At 33.5% G+C, this 25476-nt stretch overlaps 2 protein-coding genes across 3 annotated transcripts; both read left to right on the top strand.

Annotated features, from left to right (window-relative positions):
- The first annotated feature begins 5074 nt into the window (after positions 1-5074).
- LOC115695214 (uncharacterized) lies at positions 5075-6721 on the top strand. The gene is made up of 2 exons (XM_030622296.2): positions 5075-5425; positions 5579-6721. Exons 1-2 carry the CDS (start codon positions 5075-5077, stop codon positions 6719-6721), a joined length of 1494 nt encoding a protein of 497 aa, XP_030478156.2.
- Positions 6722-15185: 8464 nt separating this feature from the next.
- On the top strand, positions 15186-21793 carry LOC115724960 (lysine--tRNA ligase, cytoplasmic). Of its 2 annotated transcripts, none has more exons than XM_030654343.2 (17): positions 15186-15444; positions 15812-15887; positions 16218-16286; positions 16370-16535; positions 16632-16725; positions 17108-17193; positions 17718-17836; positions 17911-17973; positions 18975-19100; positions 19238-19520; positions 19641-19737; positions 19856-20012; positions 20671-20814; positions 20917-20985; positions 21068-21211; positions 21331-21382; positions 21500-21793. In XM_030654343.2, exons 1-17 carry the CDS (start codon positions 15365-15367, stop codon positions 21511-21513), a joined length of 1839 nt encoding a protein of 612 aa, XP_030510203.1. In that variant the 5' UTR covers positions 15186-15364; the 3' UTR covers positions 21514-21793. The 2 variants fall into 2 exon arrangements, with proteins under 2 accessions (XP_030510203.1, XP_030510204.1); XM_030654344.2 differs by having other exon boundaries at positions 15203-15444; positions 21506-21793.
- The last annotated feature ends 3683 nt before the right edge of the window (positions 21794-25476 follow it).

Here is a 25476-nt window from a genome sequence, read left to right as displayed (position 1 = left end):
CTACATCAAAGGAACCTCAGACGCCTCAGCATCCCGCCTCAAAAGCGAATATGGGAAATCAAAAGTAATCGAGTGCAACCGTCAGCCGTGGAGAGAGAAAATTGGATTTTGAAATATTAATTGTCAGTGCATTTATTAGCCGAAAACCGAAGGGACGCCCAGTCAACTTCACATCAGGTCTCAAACGGTCATGCTCGACACGTGTCCCCATCCAAAGGCAGAGCCAGCTCAGAAGAAGTCTACACACAACCTCAGAGGTCCCGTAGAGACTTGGGGGCAAATGTTATCCCAAATTTTGTACTCTGACGTGGCATCACGAGAATGGTGACACGTTGAGTCCACTTGGAGCATCTGCTCGGGAATAATAGACCGAGCAGGATGCCTCGCTGGCACATCCAAAATAAGATATTCAGCGATCCGTCCAGAGCACTCAACACTTAGCGAATTCAGCTTTCGCATCATGAGTCATCAGCTCAATCCCTATAACTTAGGGATCAACTTACATGGATATGGCATACACACGATCCCACTATCAGTGTACTCAGCCTCAATCCCATGATCCTTGCATTCAGCATTGATCACACGATCTTTCTGTTTATGTGCATTGTAACGAGAGAGGAAACTCTTCCTCCTCAAGTTTCCCAGTCCTATAAATAGTGAGGAATGTTCACTGGGCAAGGGGATTGAGAGATTGAAAGTCGATACGCAGCTAAGCTAAGACTATATTATTATCTAAGAATTATATATTCAGAGATACTGTTGTAAGAGCTATAAGAAAAGGAATCTTCTTCCTTATTCTTGAGTTAATACAAATAACAAGGATTAGGCTATTACCGAACTGCTCGGAGCTGAACCTCTATAAAATTCGTGTATCTTATTATTGCTCTATTACATATTCATTACGACATATCGTTTATCGCTTATCAAAAAGACTCATTGTCGTTGGATAAAAGCGAAGTCAACACTAGCCATCTCAAGCTCAACAACACAAGCTGCTTACAACTCAAGAAAAGTCAAACTCAGAAAAGTCATATCAATTTTGGAGGAATTTTTTGAGGCACTAGAAAAGTGTTTTGGAGTTTTGAAAGTTTAGCAAAATTATTTCAAAGGTTTTTGGGGAGTCTAAAAATCCTTGGAGTAAGACCAACAAATGAGGAGAAGAAGAAAAAAAAATGTGTTTTTCTACCTTAGAATGAAGGATTCTTGAAGGCTTGATGAAGATGAGATTCCAAAGTGCTCTCTAAAGGCTATAGGCGTGTGGAGTATGAATGAGGAAGTGTGAAAATTTGATTGTCACACTACTACAAATATAGCCTTTAGTGACACTCTTTAGTGACGCGCTTAAAGGTGAGGGTCAGTAAATGTATAGAATAATTTTTAGTGACACTCATTATTTTACACTAAACATTTAACTTTATGTCCCAAAATGCACAACTCTAAAACATATAAAGAGTCACTAAAAGTTATTTAATTATTTAATTATTTTTGAAAAAATAATTAGTTTGCACATCACTCCACGCGTGACTAGAATAGCTTTTGCAGTCATGCATAGAGTGACGCTATACACAAAGGATATTAAAAAATAATCAATTTATAAATATTACTTCTCTTGGTTGCATCAAAAGTTAAAATAATGTTTTTTTAATTTGCTAAAAAAGATTAAAAGCAATATAAATAAAAGGAGTTTTCTTTTGAGAAGTTAAAAGGTCGGTTGAAACCCTAAAATTGTGTTAAAGTCTATTCATCTCTTAACAGCCCTTCTCTCTCATGCCAACAGATGGTTAAAGAAGAATCATCTTCTACACAGACGGTGAGCAAGAGGAATCTTCTTCTACATAGACGGTGAGTTGGTCCCGATTTCCCAACCCAGATGGAAGAACGTCTTCGATCAATGGACGACTTATCTTTCCAGTGGGTCTCGCCGATTTTGGAACGATGGTCATGGGTGGCTATTATGGGTCGATCGGTCTCTCCGCCTCGCCTAGAACAACGGCTGGCTACTGAAGATTTGAGAGTTCTAACCTAGAAACCAAAGGTCAACCTCTGTTCTTTCTCATTTATCTATTTCTCTCTCTCTCTCTCTCTCTCTCTCTCTCTCTCTCTCTCTCTCTCTCTCTCTCTCTCTCTTTGTTTCTCTCTCTCTCTCTCTCTCTCTTTCTCTTTCTCTCTCTCTTTTCTTTACAGGGATCTCATTGTTTATTGTCCGAGTTCGTGGTCGACGAAGACGGAGTTTGATGCTCGTATTACATCTCGGTGTTCATGGTGTCATGCTTCCTGTTTGGTGGCGTTTGAAGCTCAATTGTTAGATATCAGCGCACTCATGAAGGATTTGATTTCCTTTTCATTATTCTGTTAAGTTTTTTGTTTGTAATTTTTTGTATGTTTTAAACTTTATGAATAATCCCACTGTATTCTTCACAGGTTTGTTAGGTGTATTTTCTTTGTTGTTTTGGGTTAAAAGTTTGTAAATTTTTGGGTTTGTGAATGTATGATTAATCTGTATATTGGATTCAAATTATTAAAATTTGTATTCAAATTTTTTCATAGCTAATACCCATTTTAATGTACTGTTTTTCTAGGTACAATTAAATATAAGAAAACAAATTACACAAATTTTGTTCCTAATGTTTAATTGTTAATATACACATTATTTTGTTTTGTTGTTTTAAATTTAATTTTTTTATTAAAAATAAAAATAGAAATAAAATAAATTTGATATATTATGCAATTTTTTTAAGAAAAATATGATATAGTGACACTCTTTTAGTGTGGTCTTATTGTGGAAATTAATTTTTTTAAAAATAAAAATAGATATAGTGACACGTTCTGAGTGTGGTTGTTGTGTTTAGAGTCTCACAACTTGAGATTCTAAAAGTCTACAGTGACGCGCTTTGAGAGAGTCTAAAAGGTTTAAGTGACGCATATGAAGAGTCACTATATATTACTTTTCCTGACATCCACATTAGTGACGCGCAGTGAAGTGTCACTAAAGCATTTTAGAGTCTCTCAACAAGTGTCACTGAAACTCATTCTTGTAGTAGTGTCAACTCACTTATTTATAGGTGAGTTCAATCTCCTAATCCTAAAGCTAATGAGAGTCTTTTAAATTAAAGCTTTTAAGGAAGAGATAAATAACAAGTAAAAGATATAATTATATATTTTCTATTCTCTTTTTAAGCATATTTAGAAATTCCTACACAAATAGGAATAGGAATCTAAAGTTAAAAGGTAACGATAATTCCTAATGCTATTAAGATTAAGGAAAAATTAGAGAATCAAAAGAAAAAGATATATGAAAAGCAAAAGACCAAAAGTCTTCTCTCTTCTTCTTTTCTCTCTCTAATTTTGATTGGCATCTATAAATAGGATTAGGATTCCAATCCAATTAATCCTAATGCCATAAAAAAAAATAAGAAAATTTCAAATTTTCAAAGAAAAATGTAAAAGATAAGTGAAAAAAAAAAAGATAAGTTTTTTCTCTTTTTCTTTGTTAATTAATTTTTGAAATTCCCAAGGACTAAGCAAAAGAGTGTTGACCAAAAGTCATTCACTCATTTATTTTGATGATAAACAAATATTTGATTATTATTTGTTACTAATCTTTTCTTGATTATTTTGCAAGCAAGTTCACAGAGTATCTATATTTGCTCGGTAAAGTCAAACATAATCAAAGAAGTAGATTCAACAAGTATATAAACTACTTCATACTTCATAAGAGCAAAAGATTCATCAAGGGATCAACAAGTCAAGACCCTATTCAAAAAAGGTCTTCAAAAAGCTCAAAGTCAAAAGTCAACCCGAAAGTCAAAGTCAAAGTCAAAGTCAAGGTCAACTCTCGGGAAAAGTCAACTTGGGATCAAAAACATGCAAATCAAGCTAGGAGGCTCATCTACATCAAGACTACTCAAAATTAAATGGTATAAATCTCCTTTAGTCTTGTTAAAGTGATTTGCATAGCACACTAAGTTTTTATAAATTTGAATTTTGGCCCATTCACTAACTTGTGCAACAAGTTTTCTCACACGATAGTTCAAAAAATTTTTTGATTGAATTTCTAAATCACATTTTGTTTAACTAAGAGAACAAAGTTTGAATTTCTGAAATCGGATAATCGAGTAGAGAGTTATGGCCGTTTTAGTGCGAAAAATCGAACTTTTTCCACCGCTCGGATTTAGTTAACCTAAGGCTTTCAAAGAGGTAAACCTAAGCTCCATGAACCGGTTACCCTATTGTAAACCGGTGAACCGATTTTCCCAGAGGGAGTCTCGTTTTTCGTGCCCAACGGCTATAAACGGCTATTTTTCACTCAAACACTATATAAACTCGATTTTCACTCAAAAAATTAAGTTGGTTGAGCATTTATTACATATATCTAACCTATCTAAGTGAGATTAAGGAGCTTCTAAGTTTGAAATCCAAACCAACACTTTTCACACACTTTGAGCCAAAATTTGATTTTATTCATCTTAAGTGTGCTTGCTTTTCACTCTAGGTTTCCATTGTATCATCATATTTCTAGAGTGATTTTAGCTTGTATATCAAACACATTTCCATATTGTGATTGAGGTGAGGTTGGCACCGGTTTTGTAAACAACCCGGAAATAGTGAGATTGGCACTTTAACAATCCGAGAAAGAGGTTAATAGTCCTCGGGGGTGCGAAACTATTGTAAGAGGTTTGGAAATACCTTGGTGAAAATTTCCCGGTTGTAAGGGTTAGTCAAGCCCGTTAACTTGGCTCGATATTGGAACTCAAAGCTAGGTCCATAGCTTTGAAGACCAAGGACGTAGGTGGCATAGTTCTACCGAACCTTGTAAAAATCGAGAGTTTGCATTTTCTAATCCTTAAACTCTTTACTTTACAAGTTTAATTATTTGTCTTAATATATTGCTTGCCATACTACTTGCTTTTACTTGATTAATTGACTAATTGCATAATTTTGTGTTAAAAGTTTTAATTTTCCGAAATTAGTTTAAATTTCCAATTCACCCCCCCTCTTGGAAACATATCTTGGGCTAACAATTGGTATCAGAGCAAGGGCTCAAATAATTTGATTAGATTTCACAATCTAGAGCATGGCGTTTCCAAGCAATTCACACAATAACATGCTAGAAGGTTTAAGCACAAGTAGAGCACCATTCTTTGATGGGGTAGACTTTCCTTATTGGAAAATTAGAATGGAAACGTATCTTCAATCCATTGATTATGATTTGTGGCATATTGTATGCTATGGTCCTTACATTCCTATGCATGTTGTAGATGGTGTAGAAACTATAAAGAAATATGAAGCATATGATGAAAATGATAAAAAGATGATGTCTAAGAATGCTAAGGCTAAGTATGCTTTAATATGTGGATTAGATAGAGATATATTTAAAAATATTGAGCAAGTCTCCTCGGCTCATGATATGTGGAAAATGTTAGAAGTAACTCATCAAGGAACTAGTGCCATGAAAGAAACAAAAATTCAACTTTTAGTTACTCAATATGAAAATTTCAAGATGTTACAACATGATACCATTGCTAACATGTATACTCGTTTCACAACTATTACTAATGGTTTGAACTCTCTTGGCAAGGTACTTACACAAAAAGATATGGTCACCAAGATTTTGAGAAGTCTCACCAAAGCCTACCAAGGCAAAGTAGTTGCCATCCAAGAAGCCAAAGACCTCTCAACTCTACCATTGGAAGAGCTCATTGGTTCTCTCATGAATCATGAGATTTTCATGAATGCTCAAGAAGAAGAGGAAGTCGATAAAAAGAAGAAGAACACCATTGCATTCAAATCTACTTCACATGATGATAGTGAAGCTAGTGAGCATGGTGATAGTGATATGGAGGATATAACCCTACTCACAAAGAACTTTAAGAAGTTTTTGAAGTTCAAGAAGAATGCAAATAGATTTTACAAAGGGAGTAACTCAAGGGAGAGCTCAAGAAAAGATGATCAAATTACTTGCTATGAATGCAAAAAGCCCGGTCATATGAAAACGGATTGTCCCTTGAGAAAGAGGAATAGAAGAAGGGCAATGGTGGCTACTTGGAGTGAAAGCGAGAAAGAAAGTTCCGAAGATGAACAACATGAGATAACCAACACTTGCTTTATGGCCATTGATGATAAGGTAAGTAATCCTAACCATACAAGTGATTTTGAAAGTGAAAGTGATGATGATGCACTTGATATGTCTTATGATGAATTATCAAAATCCTTCAATGATTTGCTTGTTGATTTTGAAAAATTGCTTGCTAAGAACTCAACTCAAAGAAAGAAAATAAATTTATTGCTTGAAGAAGTTGAGGCTTTGAATGTCAAAGAAAATGAGTTTTTGATTGAAACCCAATGCAAAAAGTGTTCCTTATTTGAAAAAGATGTTGTAAACTTGAAAGCTAAAATTGATGATTTAAACAAGGTGGTTTACAATTTTACAAAAGGAAAAGAGAATTTTGAAATGATGCTTGGGAGTCAAAAATGTGCTTTTTCAAAAAGTGGTATAGGATATAACACTAGTGTGAAACAAAAATTTCTTAGGAATTTCTTTGTCAAATCATCTAGTAATTTGAACTTAACTTGCACTTATTGTAACCAAGATGGTCATACTAAATCCTATTGTCATGTGAAAAAGAATGCCTATTTTGGTAAGGCTATTTGGATACCAAAGGTTTTAAAGACTAACATCAAAGGACCCAAAGTCATGTGGGTACCAAAAAGAAAGATATAAGTTTGTTTTGTAGGTATCAATAAAGAGGAACCAAAGTTGGCTCTTGGGTGTTGATGCTTAAAGAAGAATGCCAATTTCCTACATTACCAACAAGTCTCAAAAAGCATAGAAAAAGAGTGTGCCAATTCTTGAACACAACCTAAATTAACAAATTTGGGAATCGGTAATATCATTCTTATTCATTCTACTTATTTTGATGAGATTAAGATGCCTAGATAAAAATAAAATGAAATTTGAAGTGTTTGGCTAATTGACTTGCTTTTGATCCTTCTTGTTCACTCTCTTATGCATACATGCTTAATTGGTATGTCACATACTATTTCTATGAATAAAAGTTTTGATTAGTTGAGTTTTGACATTCTTGAACTATACATGGTGAAAAATTCACATTATAGGTCATTATGCAAATTTTTGGTGAACTTTGGACATACCTTTGAACTAGTGAATATGTGAATTTTTACATATTTGGCTAGTATATGTGTTTATATGTTTGAACATGTCCAAATGAGTGTATTTAGCATGCCTAAAGGTTTTTCTTGATTGAAATATACTTTAAACAAAATTTTGGTATGTCATTTGCTTATTTTCAACTTTTTAACGCCATAATGGGTGAAATTAGCCAAAATTTTATATTGTTGAGAAAATTGTTGTTTTGAAAGCTTGTACATCTCTAAATACTCATATATAAACTGTCTCAAAAAGAATTTTTCAAAAATAATGCTCAAATCTTGATTTTGGTACTATCTTGCATAATTTTGACTTTTTAAGACCTAAAAGAGTGTTTTTCTCCAAACGTGCTCAATTTTCATTATTTTTCAATTCCGTAAGTTTGTGCACCTCACATTTGATATTTTTGACCTACTGGAAAAAGAATTTTTCAATTTGGTTGCATAGAACTCATTTTTGGTAGATTTCTAGTTTTTAAGCAAATCGAAAAGCTTACCGAAAAGTTAGGATTTTTGACTTTTTTCTGATTTTCTTGTTTGAGCATGTTTGTTTTATCATATATCAACTGTCAAAAAAGATTTTGCATGAAAATTTGCATAAAATCAATTTTTAGTATGTAAGTTGCTTAAAATGACCTTATATGACCAAAACGAGTAAAACTTGTCAAAATCTCTCATTTTTGAAGCTTTTTCTATTTTTCCAGCTTGTACACTTCATATTAATCATGTTTAATCTGATACAAAAAGAATTTTTCAAAAAGGATGCATAAAACTAATTTTTGGTACATATGTTGTTTTTACTTAAATTTTTGAAAAACTTACCAAAAAGTCTCAACTCTTGTCATCTAATTAATTTAAGTGCATGAACACATTTGTTTTATCATACTTGAGGTATGAGAAAAGGTTTGAAATCATAACCATGCCATTATTTACCTGCATCTCTTACTTTCAAGGTTTTTGACATATTTTTTTTTGGTAGATTGAATGTTTAAACTTGTTTTGACTATATGAACTTTCATCTTTTTATGCATTTTGAAATTTCTCTTTACCCATTGTGCTTCATTGATACAAGTCATATCTTGTATGATTAAGGGGGAGAAATATATTTAGCTTGACCTTGCTTCCTCTGCCATCCTTTTTGATGAAATCAAAAGGGGGAGAAATATTGGAATTGATTATTTTGGCATTAATCATATTATGTTTTCAAGTATTAACAACTTTATTGAGTATATGATTAAGGGGGAGCTTTGTCATGTTAAGAAAGGGTAACATTAAATATGCAAAGGTAAAACGGTATAAACAACATATGCATACATTAAAGGGGAGCTAAACTCAACATGTTTCAATTTACTTTTTCTTTCCGTTAAAATAATCAAATATTTTGATATCATCAAAAAGGGGGAGAATGTTGACCAAAAGTCATTCACTCATTTATTTTGATGATAAACAAATATTTGATTATTATTTGTTACTAATCTTTTCTTGATTATTTTGCAAGCAAGTTCACAGAGTATCTATATTTGCTCGGTAAAGTCAAACATAATCAAAGAAGTAGATTCAACAAGTATATAAACTACTTCATACTTCATAAGAGCAAAAGATTCATCAAGGGATCAACAAGTCAAGACCCTATTCAAAAAAGGTCTTCAAAAAGCTCAAAGTCAAAAGTCAACCCGAAAGTCAAAGTCAAAGTCAAAGTCAAGGTCAACTCTCGGGAAAAGTCAACTTGGGATCAAAAACATGCAAATCAAGCTAGGAGGCTCATCTACATCAAGACTACTCAAAATTAAATGGTATAAATCTCCTTTAGTCTTGTTAAAGTGATTTGCATAGCACACTAAGTTTTTATAAATTTGAATTTTGGCCCATTCACTAACTTGTGCAACAAGTTTTCTCACACGATAGTTCAAAAAATTTTTTGATTGAATTTCTAAATCACATTTTGTTTAACTAAGAGAACAAAGTTTGAATTTCTGAAATCGGATAATCGAGTAGAGAGTTATGGCCGTTTTAGTGCGAAAAATCGAACTTTTTCCACTGCCTGGATTTAGGTTAACCGGTTTCAAAGAGGTAAACCGGTTCTCCATGAACCGGTTACCCTATTGTAAACCGGTGAACCGATTTTCCCAGAGGGAGTCTCGTTTTTCGTGCCCAACGGCTATAAACGGCTATTTTTCACTCAAACACTATATAAACTCGATTTTCACTCAAAAAATTAAGTTGGTTGAGCATTTATTACATATATCTAACCTATCTAAGTGAGATTAAGGAGCTTCTAAGTTTGAAATCCAAACCAACACTTTTCACACACTTTGAGCCAAAATTTGATTTTATTCATCTTAAGTGTGCTTGCTTTTCACTCTAGGTTTCCATTGTATCATCATATTTCTAGAGTGATTTTAGCTTGTATATCAAACACATTTCCATATTGTGATTGAGGTGAGGTTGGCACCGGTTTTGTAAACAACCCGGAAATAGTGAGATTGGCACTTTAACAATCCGAGAAAGAGGTTAATAGTCCTCGGGGGTGCGAAACTATTGTAAGAGGTTTGGAAATACCTTGGTGAAAATTTCCCGGTTGTAAGGGTTAGTCAAGCCCGTTAACTTGGCTCGATATTGGAACTCAAAGCTAGGTCCATAGCTTTGAAGACCAAGGACGTAGGTGGCATAGTTCTACCGAACCTTGTAAAAATCGAGAGTTTGCATTTTCTAATCCTTAAACTCTTTACTTTACAAGTTTAATTATTTGTCTTAATATATTGCTTGCCATACTACTTGCTTTTACTTGATTAATTGACTAATTGCATAATTTTGTGTTAAAAGTTTTAATTTTCCGAAATTAGTTTAAATTTCCAATTCACCCCCCCTCTTGGAAACATATCTTGGGCTAACAAAGAGTTCAAAGTCCTAATTCAATTGGGCATGCTTTAAGAACATATACAAGTGCCTAAGAATGTCAAAATTGATGCCCATCTAGTAGTTTCAAGCGAAACGGACTCGATTCATGTCATCAAGTCAACTCCACACAAATGTAAAGTTGACTTAGGGGGAAATGTTAACCCAAAAGCTTTCCCTAGTGATGTGGACATTAATATTTGACACGTGGCATGAAGGATGACATCACAGAGTTGAGTAGACGCGAGTCATAGCAGTCAACCTGGGAAGGGACCTTAGCCTTGTGCCCATGTTGAATTTGGGATCTCTGAGATGAATGTTTGGACTTCAATAGCTTGAATTCAACTCACTATCTTTCAGTATTCTGTATCATGAAGACATGGAGAAACCTAATCCAAGCCCTGGGAGCTAACATTACACAAACTTGCAACTCGGAAGCCAACTTGGGTACTTAGGGTTTCACCTGGCGCCCAAGTTGGCCTCCTCAACTAGGATTTCGGTTTTTGAGACTGTCTTAGTGAAAATGGGTCAAAACTTGCATTATAATATCAACTAGACATACCACAAAAATATTTGAGGCATTAGAATCAAAATCAAAGCAAGTTCATTTTTGAGTACCCGGGGCCGCAGGGCCCCGAGCACCCAGCACCTAGGTTGACAATCTATCAATCTGGGTGCCTTCCAAGTATCAGATCAAATATTTTAATTTTACATATTCTTTGTCTACATAAAAAATGGGTAAATAGGTCCTTTTGTGGAAGAAACAACACTTCCTAGGTGCCAAGAGCAAGGCCCATCGCACAGGTTGACATATGGGCTGACCCTGCATGTCAACTTGGGCCATTTTAAATGGAGTTTTTCAAGAACACATTCAAGCATGTTCTTCATTTTTAGAAAATATGAGATTCAAATATTTATGGGGACCAAATGAAAATTTTAAAGGGGCAAAACTGAGACCCAGCGCCCAGGTTGACACTTGGGGCAAGGCCCAGCGCATGTCAACCTGGGCTGTTTCCGATCAAGTTAAAAAAAGGTGTTCTAGGCATTTTTTTTATCGTAAGAAATAATGAAGATTCAAGTAAACTCAGTGAGAAAACCACAAACCTGAGCCCCTAGAAACGAGGCCCAGCGCCCAGATTGACCTAGTGTTGGGCCCAACGCCTAGGTTGACAATCAACCTGTGACCCTACCTTCAATGTCTCAAATGCCAAATCTAATGCGACCATTGAATCCAAAATGGTCAAAAATGGGGTGCGGAACCTCTTCCTCAAGTTTAAAAGCCTTGGAAGTATCAAAAATGAGATCCTCAAGAGCTCAGGAGTAAGTACCCAACACCCAGGTTGACAAATGGCCTGGTGAGCTGGGTTCTGCTTATCCAATTATGATGTCGTTTCGACAGTCCATCTAGATTTTCACAATAACAAAGATCTATGAGTCAAAGAAGTTAAATTCATAACTTTGCATTTCTCATTTTCGGCTCACTTGGAAATTAAGAGTTTTGAGTCTCTCATTTCCGTAGAACAACATCTCTAAGAACTGGTGACCAGCTTTGCCAGAACATATAAACAGGTTAAGTGATGTCAAAATATCACTTAGGCATCTTAAAGTACATTCCTTGGACGTTTTTACACTTATGTAGCATCCAGGTTGACGTCATATGTCAACCTAGGCGCTGGGATGTCAACCTGGGCGCTGGATGTTAACTTGGGCACTGGGTCATGTACTGCGTTCAGTAAAATAGCCATAACTCACTCAATATTGATTTTATTGATGTGATTCAACTTGCATTTCGAAGCTAATTTAATGCTCTATCAAGTCATGTCTCACACTCAAGCTATCATTGTTAAAATTCACCCTCAAGGGAGTTACAAAAATAAGCTCTAGGCTACCTACAACGGGACCTGCCGGGCTCTGAAAAATGGCCATCACCACCAAGAGCTAATTTTCACCATTAGATCATCATCAACAGTAAAAAAATATCTTATTTTTATTTTTCCCTATGTTTTGGGCCTTCTTCACCTATAAAAGGAGAGCTCCATAAGCTCATTTGACACATTCAGAAAACTACCCACAAGGTCAGAGCTTCTCTCTCTAATTTCATTCTTTAGAAATTAGAGCTTCTAACACTTAGTATTTTTCCTGTAATTACCATCTCATGAGAAATAAAAACTCAAAGTAGATGTAGCTCCATTACTGTCGCGATACAGAAAGTGAACTACTATAAATTTGTTGTGTCTCTCTTATAATTATTTAACTACTTTTTCATTCTCGCTAATCTAGCAAGCGGATGTGGCTTAGAAGTCTAATCCAGATTTTTGAGTCAACAAGTGCCTTGAAATCAATCAGCACAGAAGATGAATTACGAGCAAAATTCATAAATACTAATCTTGACTATAGGCAACATTCATACCAAGATAAACCCATAGCTCCAGAATGACCCTTGAGACATCTAAATGGTGCACACTATGTCTTATAACCCACATGCAAGTAATCACCAAAACTCTCAATAGAGAAGAAACCTATCCTGCCCAGAATATAAGCACGCATTTTATCACAAAAAGAAATCAACAGTTCCAAGGGGGAAAGAGTACTTACTCGAGGAAGAAGGAGGTCGTGGGGGTGGCAAGATTTGCGGCGGCGCGACCTTAGCAGGATCTTCGACACGGCGATGAAGTCTGGCTTGAAATTTGTACACCCAAACAAGTAGTTTGTCGATCTCTACTTGAATCTTCAGCGACCTCAATGAATCTGGATGGTTCGTCGTCAAGTTCGGTGGTAATGCTCCTGAATTTTCTCTTGCTCAAATTTAAAAAAGAAGACTAAGGCAGTCGTAAAAAAGATTAGACATTCACCAGGGGCAAAGTTTGGGTTTTTCTCTCTTGAAGAATTTAAACTCAAAATGTGAAATAAGCTAAGGTGGCGAATTTCGTTTCTTCACCCTATTTATAAGTGAAGGATGTCAATTCACGTACTTCTACAATCTACGACTCATATGGCGTCTCAAAAAACGAAAAAGTGATCTAACAGTTAGGGAGTAGAAGAGTCAGCATTTAATGCCTATTATCGAAACTGAGGCATTTTTAATCACAATGTTCACCTTGGTACCAGTGTTGACATGAATTAGCCCTCATCACACTACCCCAAGCCCCGCGTGCTTTTCCAACGTGCATGAAGTTCATGGACTAAGAAGCTAGTGCCACATGTACTACACTAATCCAATGGTCCCTAGTCATCCACAAGCAAGGAATACAGAAGTCGAAAAGGTCACTCATTTTTTGAATTGTCCACGTGTCCATGACAATTCGGAGAGAAAACTACAAGCCTCTGCCACTCTCAAGTCTTGAAAGCTTGGGGGTAAATGTTATCCGCATTCTAGAAGGATGACATGTGGTGTTCTCAACTTAAGATTAATTTGCTAGGGTCTGGTCAAAAGCACTACCAAAAAGCCAGTCCCAACCGATACAGAAGGATAGGTGCAAGCCCATTCAAGGCCCAGAGGACACACCTTCGAGACAGGGCTTATCCGGATCCAGAATGGCCTCCTTCCTTCTTGAGAAGAAGTGATCGAAGCCCTCCAAATGAGCATTTGGGATACATCCAAAGGGGGCACTCCAAGAGGCACCTCAGAGACCTGGTCTGGGATAATGTGGCAGCCCTCTGACACAATACATATAGCCAGTGGCCGCAAGGCATTTGTCAAGGATCTTGTCGTCCCTAGACGTACGGATCGCTTCTGGCTCATGATCTGAGCTTCAACCAGTGGGTCCATAGTCACATATTTCATGTATTTACCCCATTAGTGGGCCAACCCTAGCGAGTCACGAATGTACCCAAACCCGGTTCCTACCCTATAAATATCACCTTATACCCTCATCCAAATATTAAGAAAAACATTACATAAACACTATAGCAAGAAGCTAGGGTTTTTGAGCTTGTAATAACCCCATCGTAATACATCAAAGCTATTAAGCCAAATACGATTGACTCGTGGACTAGGATTCATTAATACCCAAACCACGGAAAAATCCCCATCTCTTTATAAATTTATTTAGTCTCTCAACTCTTATTTTAATCAGTTTTCGAAAATCTCATTAAACACTTTTTCATAGGACGCCTTTCGTGTTTTGTTACTTGTTCAACAAAATTTTCATCACAATCATCATTGTCCACCATAGGCCATTTCCCTTTGCCTCTTTTCACCAACAACTCCACACCCATTACTAGAGGTTTAGAACTTTTAACAATAGTTTTCTTAAGAGTGAGTTTTTTCACAGTAGGAGAAGGAGAAGATGAATAACACGTGATAGCCATTATGTAGAAATTTATTGAAGGGAAAAAAATATGAAAAGAAATTGTGGAGTTGAGATGATGGAGAAGAAATCGTCAAATAATGGAGCTTGAATTGCAGTTGGAGATCGTGGCAGAAGTTTTTAGGAGAGTGAATTGATTTTGATCATGGTGATTTAATTCAAAATTAAAGCTGAATATGAAAATAAAAATAAAAAGAAGAAGAAGTGTAGAAAAGAAAGGGAAAATAATTGAGTGTGATATTAAATAATAACATCGGCATTTGCCTGCTTGATGTGTGACCAAACTGTAAAATTTTTATATTATTGTCGCCATTTTTTTTTCATGTTTAAGAGTTACAATTGATAAGAAGGTTCCTCTCCAAATATTAAAAAAAAGGCTAAATAAGATTTTTGTCCTCTAAATTTTGACATGTACCAAATCATGCCCCCTGAACTTTTAAGGTCGTTAAAAATACCTCCTGAACTATTGAGATTGTTGGATTTAAGGACTTTTGTCCAAATTTAGTAAAAAAGTCTAACGTGGATGAAAGTTCAGGGGGCATGATTTAGTACATGTCAAAGTTCGAAGGGCATGATTTGGTAGATATCAAAGTGTGGGGAGTATGATTTAGTACATAAATAATCACTTAAATAGTGAAATTGAATGAAATTAGACAAAGTCCTTAAATTCAACAATCTCAATAATTCAGAGGCATAATTAACGACCTTAAAAATTCAGGGGACATGATTTGGTTCATGTCAAAGTTCAGGGAGTAAAAATCCTAATTAGGCTTAAAAAAAAAATTAAAGGACCTCACCGCAAATATCTTCTTTGTTAAATAAAATAAAATAAAATAAAAGAGGAGAGAGACAAGTCTGTGTACGGGAAACCCTAGCTGGGAGTGGGTACATTTTACGCTAAAGCTTGCTCCCATAGTTCCAGTTTCAGTTCTATCAACCCAAACCCTTAACACAGAATCAACGCCGTCGCTCCACTCTCAATCTCACTTTCAATGGCGGACCCAGTTGATCAAGCTGCCAAATCTGTCTCCGATTTATCAATGGATGCTTCATCTGATACTATGAGCAAGAAGTAAGTTTCCCCAAGCACATTTTCGTTCTCTCTCTCTCTCTCTCTCTCTCTCTCTCTCTCTCTCTCTCTCTTTTTTTTTTTTTTTTTTTTAATTATTATAATTTTATTTTTATTGGGGGATGTTTCTCTCTGTGTGGGTGTCAAACATTGGAGGGAATTTGAAGAAATGAAAATTAAGCTATAATATGTAATGTATTTTCTATTATAGTGGATTATGTCTAAGCTACTTACTAGTACATTTTCGCATTTTCAGAACCACAAATGCTAATTATACTAGTCAGGGTTTTTGTTCCTTAATATATATACACATTTTCTTCTTTTCTTTATGTGGTGTTCTTACATTTATTTTGTTTGGTTTTGCTTACAGTGCACGCAAGAAGGAGTTAAAGATTAAGCAGAAGGAAGAGGAAAGACGGCGAAAGGAAGAAGAAAAAGCTAAGCAGGTACTCTCTTTTTGGTTATCATATAGCTAGTCGACATAGAAATGATATCGGGTATGGTGAATTTGGAGAACTGTGGATAATGTATGAACTGTGATTATTCAATTTCTTAAGGGAGTTAGAAGCTTTAAGTATGTCTTCCCTTTGATTTATGAATCTGAAGATGTAACATTACATGGTGGGATTGAATTGAAGTGCATGATTCGTACATCAGTTTCTTGTTTTCTGAAAATTTTCACCACAACTGAAATGTTTTATTTTTATGATAGCTCTATATCTTGCACTTTTATGGTTAAATCTTTTGACATTGTAAAATTTGTTTACATCTGTTAGGCTGCTGCAGCACCTAGCACACAGGCTAAGAAATCTGCAACAGCTGATGATGAAGACATGGATCCAACGGTATAAATACAGTCATCTTCTTATAAGAGGTGCATAATGAAATATTAAAACTTCTTTCTCATTTGACACGTTTTCTGCTTCAGCAATACTTTGAAAACAGGATCAAGTATCTTGCATCTCAAAAGACAGAAGGTCATAATCCTTATCCTCATAAATTCTTCGTATCTATGTCTATTGTTGAATACATAGAGAATTATGGAAGCTTAAGCAATGGGGAGCATCAAGAGGATGTTACGGTATCTTTAGCTGGTATGAAAGTCTTAAGGGTTTTTTAACAAGGAAAGTGTTGGGTGTTCTTTCTTGTTTCTGTTAGGTTGATTTTATTTTTCCTTTCAATTATGCAAGGCCGAATTATGAGCAAACGGTCGTCTTCCTCAAAACTTTTCTTTTATGATTTACATGGTGGGGGTGCTAAGGTCCAAGTGATGGCTGATGCCAGGTATTGTTTTATTTTCTTTTTTCATATTTAAATCTGTATGCTCAAATAACATGATTTTCCTGTCACTTTTTTTTCCTTTGTTGGTACTAGATCTTTGGAATTTTAAGTTCCTATAATTACTTGATTGTTATTATGCATTTTACTCCTCAGAGTTTTGTGCTGTGGATATTAATATTTATTATTTACTATAAATTGCAGCAAGTAGCTCTTAAATTTAAATCTGTTTGCGGACAAGTTTTACTTAATTTTAAAAATTTTAAATATTCAATGCTTATGTTAATTTTGTGAACTTGAAATTGTTGATATTGTGAGATAAAAATACAATTACTATGGTATCATTGTTTTCCTTTATTTATTTTTTCCTTTTAATCTTTTAATGCAGCAAGTCAGACATGGATGAAGCTGAATTTTCTAGGTTCCATTCAAGTGTTAAGCGTGGTGATATTGTTGGTGTCTCTGGTTTTCCAGGTCTGAGTCTCTACTGCTGCCTGCTAACTGTTTGATATTTTTTTTTCTTGAATAAATATAATATCGTCATAATTTGATTTGGATTGAATTGAAGGCTTGTTCATTGTAGAAACAAGAATCATCTGGTAAATAATTAAGTAGGCAAAAGTACGATAATTAAGAGACATGAGGAATCAGTCTGAAAGAGCAATATCATGTGAAAAATCTCATAATAAGTCATGCTTATTGTTTCTAAACTTATGAATCATATGCAGTTCTTTGGGAGATTAATCTAAATATGAAGTATGTTGTCAGGTGGTAAGAGAAGCCATCTTCACTGAGTCATAGAAAAAACACCCAAAACTAATTGATTTGCAACAGTTTTCAAAATCATATGCCTTTCCTGTTTTTTTTTTGACTTCGCCTGCATCATTTGTAGTAGCCTTATTTTGTGTATCTTACTAGACTGTAATTACTGGTCTGTTTGGGTTGAATGACTCCTTATAACTGCACTTCGCTAATTGAAGTAATTTTAAATTTTTTAGGAAAAACTAAAAGAGGGGAGTTGAGTATTTTCCCAAAATCATTCATGGTCTTATCCCATTGTCTTCACATGATGCCAAGGCAGAAAGCTGTGACTGGTTCAGAGAATACAAATTTGAAGGTAAGAAAAAAGGTTATACATTCTCTTTGTTGGTTGGCTTATTCATATGTGTATATAATTTATTAATTCTGCAGAAAACTGATGCATGGGTCCCCGGAAGTACCAGGAATCCTGAAACATACATATTGAAAGATCAGGTATTAGTTTTCTTTCCTCCTTTTTAAGATCATCTGCTATATGTATGATTGGAATACTGTGCTAAATTTGGCACAAAAATTGTTCACGTAATTTATTTGGCACAAGGCATTGTGCTCCTGCAAAGTAGCATTTTCAGATGCAAATTGATAACTATCAGTAATATTTATTGAAAAATCAGTTTTGAATTTTCATTTTTTATTCTTCAGTGGCAGTATTGTAATTATAAAAGTAAGCTACTAGGTAGGAGTGGGGGTGGGGGGAGGGATTGGGGGGACCAACATTTGAACATTGGATCTGTAGATGTTTACGTTCTTATAGCGCCTCAATTAAGCACCAATTGTGTCAATGATAAAAAGAAAATTGAAATTTTAAAAAGACCTATTATGGCTTCTATAACGCAAAGCCTTTTAGGAAGTATGAAGGATAAGATCCAAATTTCATACCGTTCTTAGCCCCTACTGAAGTAGCTTTTTTTTTTTTTTTTTTTAAAATGCTCAAATATAGCAATGCATCACTTCTTTATCACTCCACTGAATATGCTCTAAGAACATATTGTGCTTATCTTGGTCTATGCATACCAATGTTGTCTAGCTTTAGAATCACAATCCTTGATGTGTATTTCTTTATTGAGCACATTTGATATATTATGCACACGAGTTGCCTCAAGCATAAAAAAAAAAATAATAATAATATATGCCTAGATGTTTCTACAATATAAAAAATAAGCAGTTTATATTATATACTCTTGTGATCCTGTATCAATTGTTCAGTAACCTACCTTGGTTTTTCGAACTGGGTATCCTTGCTAACAGCTTTTTCTAGTTTTGTGGTATTTATTTCTTTATTTTAATTCTCTCCTTTGTATGTATACTCAATGATATAGTCTATTTCTGTTTTAATATTTCTTTCATTTTATTAATTTTGTTAGCATTTTAAGTGTTTACCCATTTATTTTATGATTCAGTTATAAATGTGATTTTTTTGTTTTGATATATGGTAGGAAACTCGATATCGCCAACGTTATCTGGATTTGATGCTGAATTCGGAGGTCCGACAAATTTTTAAGACCCGGTCTAAGATCATTTCATATATTAGAAAGTTTCTTGACAATCTTGATTTCTTGGAGGTTAGTCTGTGTTACGTTATGAGTTTGTTCAGCTTATATTTTATTGCCTAGTGTATATATTCTATAGTTTGTTTTTTTTTGCACACGGTTTTTAATATTTGCTCACTCTTTTTTCTCTTAATTTTTGTTCCATTCAGGTTGAAACTCCAATGATGAACATGATTGCTGGTGGAGCAGCTGCCCGTCCTTTCGTGACTCATCACAATGATCTTAATATGAAGCTTTTCATGAGAATTGCTCCTGAACTTTATCTTAAGGAGCTGGTTGTTGGTGGACTTGATCGTGTATATGAGATAGGAAAACAGTTTAGGAACGAGGGTATAGATTTAACACATAATCCTGAATTCACTACCTGCGAATTTTATATGGCATTTGCAGACTATAATGATCTGATGGAACTAACTGAGAAAATGTTGAGTGGTAAGGGTTGGATATTTGTTAGTACACTTTTATTATTCTTCATGTGCTTGCCTTTTCAAATTTCATTTCCTCAAGTACCTAGGTGTGTTTTTTTGGCTAAACATTGTTCATCTGAATTAGGAATGGTCAAGGAACTTACGGGCGGATATAAAATTAGGTATCATGCAAATGGACTTGATGCAGAACCAATTGAGATTGACTTTACCCCACCTTTCAGGTATGGAATATATCTACTTTTTTGTTTTTTTTTTTATTTGATAGAATATATTTACTTGTAATGGACTCAAGTGCTTTTAACATCTGGATAACATTTTTATTGGTTTGACCTATTGCAGAAGGATTGATATGATCGGGGAATTAGAGAGGATGGCCAATCTTAATATACCAAAGGACCTTGCCAGTGATGAAGCAAACAAATATTTGAAGGATGCTTGCGTAAGATATGAAATCAAATGTGCACCTCCTGAGACAACAACCCGTTTATTGGACAAGGTTAGACTTCATTTTTTTCTCTTTTATGTGTTCAAACTTTAGCATAATCACGTTTAATAGGGAACATAAAAGAATATTGTTTTTTTTTCTTATGTTGTAGCGTCATGAGCTTGGATGCTGAGTTTCTATTAACATGCCTAGGCACTGTTTGGTTTACTTGGATGATGTGTAGGAGATTTTGAATTTTATTTTGTTTCAATAATTTCCTTCCTATTTAGTTATGTAAATCTAAGTCATTGAAAAGCTTAATTGATGTGTGATAAATGCTCTCTTCATCAGAAGCAGCACATAAGACTGCCCGCTGGCTTTACCACCTTCCTTGTTGGTTACAACTTACAATATGCTGGCTAGGAGATTGTTTTTTTTTTTTTCCACTAGAATTGTTAATGTGTAAGCCTCAGTTCTCACAAAGGTGATTGGGATAAAGTGTGTCTGCATTATCTAAGTTGGTTCCTTGTAATTCTACTAATACTATCTTAACTATTAGCGTAAGAGAGTATGGTATTTAATTCATACAATTGCTGTAACATGTTATTCATTGTTGAAAATTCCTCGAGTTTGTGATTTGGAAAATTTTATAGCTCTTTTACAGGACTTCAGTCAACTTCCATTTTATTTTTAGTATATATAACATCGAGTCTACCTTTTCTGCATGCAGCTTGTGGGTCACTTTTTGGAAGAGACTTGTGTAAACCCAACTTTCATTATTAACCATCCAGAGATAATGAGTCCTCTGGCAAAGTGGCATAGATCAAAACCAGGCTTGACTGAACGTTTTGAGTTATTCATCAATAAGCATGAAGTATGCCCTGTCAACTTTTAGAGTTTGCAATTCCCCTTGTGTTAACATAGTTATCTGTTTTTGATCTTTAACCATGTTTCTGGTCAATCTTTTATTATCCAGCTTTGCAATGCGTACACTGAGTTAAATGATCCAGTTGTACAACGACAGCGGTTTGCTGAGCAACTGAAGGTATTATATTCTTCTTCAGTTGTGTACTTGTTTCTTGTTTAGCAAGTTTTTTTCCTCAAATAGTTGTGTGGTTCATTACCAGGACCGGGCATCAGGTGATGATGAAGCTATGGCCTTTGATGAGACATTTTGTACTGCTCTTGAGTACGGGTTACCTCCAACTGGTGGCTGGGGATTGGGTATTGACCGGCTCTCTATGTTATTTACTGATTCCCAGAATATCAAGGTATGCAAATCTCTCTTTTTTGGTGCCCTACATGTTAGTGTGCTGCTCACACGCCTGTTCAGTTCTCACCCCTCGTTTAAAGAGTTGCTCACGTTCACTATAATTTTGCTGGGTGCCAGGAAGTTCTACTTTTCCCTGCCATGAAACCACAAGACGAAGCTCCAATCAAAGGTCCTCTACTTTTTCTCCCTTCGGTTTTTTGACCTTCAATAGTCTTAAACGGTTAATTTAATGGATTCTTGATTGCTTTGCTTAGAGTTTAACAAATTGTTTACCATTCTTTGGCAGTTACAGCGGCTTAGGAAAATTTTGAGACTGCTCATTAAGCTCGCCAAAAACTTTTAGCAGTACTTAAGCATCACATTCCAATTTTGCTGGGGAAGAGAGGCAGTACAAATTATTATTTTGTAGAATTTGATGAAACAATCGGCTTAACATATACAGCTGTGATAGTTGTGATATTTTTCCTTTATTAATTTGTTTGTGAAGAGATTAATGGTCACTATGGCTTTTACTTTCGTTTGAATGAGAATGTACCAAGAAATGAAAAACAATATACACCATGGGGCTGTTTGGATGTGATTTAATGGTGTCAACTCATATCTTAAAACTAATTTTTGGTTTTTTTTTACTATTTTTTTTTTAATTCTACATCATGACATGAAACCATTCCACCTTGATATCAAACTCTGGGTTTGGGTTTGAGGTCTGAGTTTGAATTCGAGGTTTGGGTCTAAGTTTAGGTCCATGGTTCAAGTTCTCGATCTGTGTTAGTTAGGGTATCTGGGCAAAAATTAAAAAAAAAATGTTAGGAAAAAAAATATTTTTAAAAATTAAAAATAATATTTGCAAGTTTTTTATTTTCTAATTATTTGAAACTCAATTTTTGAAAAATTGTTTTTGAAAAATTTGGCTAAAAGTTATCTATGTTATAAAATAATATAAAATATGAGAAAAAAAAAGAAGATGAGGAGAGAAAGAGAAATTAAATGAGAAATTAATTGTTTATTTCAATGAGGTGAATTTTTATTTATACAAAGATATGACTAAATGAATGTAATAAAGGAAAATACAAATGATGATAATTAATTTAGTGATTTGGAAATAAATAATATTTCATAACACTCCTTGAATGTCCATAAAAACTCTCAAAAAAACATTGTTGAAAAACTTGTTCAAAAGAAAAAAAAAATGCAGTGTAAACTAACTCACCCTCATTTAGGCCTTCGTGGAGATCTTCTAATCGACGAATTCCAATCTTGTATGTCGTATTCTCAAATGTTGATGCTGGTGATAAATTTGTGAATAAGTCTACAAGATTGATACTCGATTGAATATGTTGGACACCAATATGCACTATTGAAATGTATAAAGAGGAATTTGGTGAAATGTGTTATAATTCAATCTCCTTCAATGTACCCTCTTTTTAGTTGAGCGATGCAAGTATTATTATCTTCATAGAGTACTGCTTGTATTGATACTTCTTTATTGAGTGTAATTTATAATATTTTTTTTTGAATATGTTATGTCAATGATTTTACTTCCACACATTCTCTACTTGCTTCATAAAGTGCAAGTATGTTAACATGATTTAAAGTTGCCTCGTTAAAAATCTTGTCAAGAAAACCCAGTGGGACAAAACCTGAGCTAAGGAAAAAAGAGTGCAATATATATTTCATATTCATAACTATTTGAAAGTTTCCTTGTTAAAAACCTTGCTAGAAAAACCTAGTGACAAAACCTGAACTACGGAAAAAAGAGTGCAACATGAATATGTCTCTCCCTCACGCACATATGATCCACAATTATTTTGGTGATAATGTATCTCATAAGATTATTATTATCACTTTTAAAATATCACCGTATATTATCTATGATCATATATTTTCTATAACCCTTCTAGAGTATGTGTGGACTTCTAAATTATGGATGAGAGGTTCCCAGTACATCAGTATTTATCCAACTTATTTAATTATTAATGCATGTGTATATACAATGTTGTTCATACAAAAGTTTAAAATTTCAAGTAAGATGAACATAACACATTATTGATGATATAAATTTTTATTTGTGACAATGATGGTACTCCAAGACCATATATTTGTTCCATTCTTGTTGTATGATCTTAATTTCCATATCAAATGATCATATATCTATAATTCTTGATGCATATGAATTACTTTAGGACTTCTCTACTAATGAACAACTGCATACATTTAATATTTCTCAATATACAGAAAGAAATAAAAATTTGTTCTTCAATCATTTATAATATAATCAAGAACTCTTCAAGAGTCTATCACAATGTATAATTTACGAATTTATATTGCATAGACAATCATACATATTTTTCAAATAACAATTTATTTCATACAAAGATCTTTGTTATATAGTGCGCACGACTTTGAATTTATATCACTTAAGACATGTATTAAATTCTTCTAGAATTTTTAGATAAGACTTATTTCAAATTCTCACTATATTAGGATCTCCAAATAAATAATATTTGTTGCAATATTTATGTGACGCTTATAAATCCTCATAAAATATATTCCAGGCTACAATCAAATTATGATTATATTTTCTCAATATTTAAGCCTTATTTCAATCAATCTCATGTCTATGCAAACTTTATATAACAATTCATTTTGTGTACAAATACATATATGCAAATTTCTCATTGGAAATATTTATTTGCACACCCTATAGGTCTTACTTGACTTTATGTGAGTAGATTTGCGTGGATTGCATCATAATATTTTGGCCAAAAACAAAATATATGTCGATAATTCTTGACAAATCTAATACCATTATCCTTGCTATCTCATGTTAGTTTATTGCATATGCAAACATTCAACATCTATTTTCGAAAATTTTTTCATTATATGATAATTTGCTCCCATATTGACATAACTTATAGAGATCTCTTTAAATTTCATACTTTTTTTTTAAGTATTTTTATTATTTATAGGTACCTATATAGAACTACTTCAAGGGTTTAATTATGATCAAATGTGTTATGTCTAACTTCTCTAGGGAGTCCATTCTAGAGTACCGTTTTCATCATGTTATCATTTTTAAATTATCAATACTTTATAACATTAATGTATCTCCATGAGTACCTCTAGATTAAACAGCTTCAAGAAAAACCAAATGAACATTTATTAATAATTTTGACATTGTTCATTTACGTTTTAGGCGTTTTCAACTCATCTAACTCAACTATGAATAATATTAATTTACAGTTGGTATATATCATTTTAAACTATATCGTTCTTATATACTTTGTGCAAGGATCATTTTTCAACAATCATCATCGATCCCAACTGCATTTCTCTCTCCTTGATCGAGAGAATTTTTAAAAATTATAATATCTAATAATATTAATACATCTGTAGAGATTTCAATATATCACAATGAATCAATATTTGTTTAAATCCATATAAATTATATGACATTGAACTTCAGGTTCAATAATATAGTTAAGAACTTATTTCATTTATAAAAATGAGTCATATGTGTCCAATTAGAAATACATATACTTATAAATTTTGTAAATCTATGATCATATGATGTTATCACATCGATAAGAAACTATGCAACAAAAATTTAACAATGGCTCAATATTGTTAAAGAAACATAATTCAAATATTTTTTTCATTATAATTTAATATATATTTATAAATAAAATCATATATATTCAAATGAATTATATTAGCAAAATAATTATCAATAAAAATATAACTTTATCTTATAAACAAGTATAAAAGAGAAACTAAGGGGGCGTTTGGTATAAAGGGTTCAAAATAATCTGATTAAGGGAAATATTATGAAGGAGAATATGATTATTAGTAAATTTATTACTATGTTTGGTTATCCATGGTAATATTTAATTAGATTACTGTTAATTAAATTATAGTGTTCGATTAAGCATAAGAATCTTATATACTATTTTAGAATAGTAAAATAAAATAAAATAATAATTATTATTATATCTCTTTTATGTTAATTATAAATAAAATAAAATTATTATTTGTAAAAAAAATATATATTTATTAATTAATAAATTTAATTTCATTGTATTTGTGATTAACTGAAATGAATAATGGTTCACATATATTTTTTATACAATATTTTTATATTTATTTATATAAAATTATTATAGCGTGAATACACATAAATGAATGTTATATGATTTTTTTTTTTATAAACGTCATATTTTTTCTTTTAAAATAAATAATCTTAATATTTTATTTTATTTAAAT

This window comes from Cannabis sativa, chromosome 6 (genome assembly GCF_029168945.1).
Source record: "Cannabis sativa cultivar Pink pepper isolate KNU-18-1 chromosome 6, ASM2916894v1, whole genome shotgun sequence".
In the NCBI taxonomy this organism is placed as follows: Eukaryota; Viridiplantae; Streptophyta; class Magnoliopsida; order Rosales; family Cannabaceae; genus Cannabis; species Cannabis sativa.
Note: the sequence above shows the minus strand (reverse complement) of the source record. Positions and strands in the feature narration are given on the sequence as shown.

What these genes read in the sequence shown, in the direction of transcription:
- LOC115724960 (XM_030654343.2), top strand. Translation starts at nt 15,365, where the DNA reads ATGGCGGACCCAGTTGATCAAGCTGCCAAATCTGTCTCCGATTTATCA. An exon ending in CAAGTGATGGCTGATGCCAG is followed by an intron (nt 16,726 to 17,107) that starts GTATTGTTTTAT and finishes CTTTTAATGCAG; the next exon opens with CAAGTCAGACATGGATGAAG. An exon ending in GACTTTACCCCACCTTTCAG is followed by an intron (nt 19,738 to 19,855) that starts GTATGGAATATA and finishes GACCTATTGCAG; the next exon opens with AAGGATTGATATGATCGGGG.
- LOC115695214 (XM_030622296.2), top strand. Translation starts at nt 5,075, where the DNA reads ATGGCGTTTCCAAGCAATTCACACAATAACATGCTAGAAGGTTTAAGC. An exon ending in ATATGTGGAAAATGTTAGAA is followed by an intron (nt 5,426 to 5,578) that starts GTAACTCATCAA and finishes TCTCTTGGCAAG; the next exon opens with GTACTTACACAAAAAGATAT.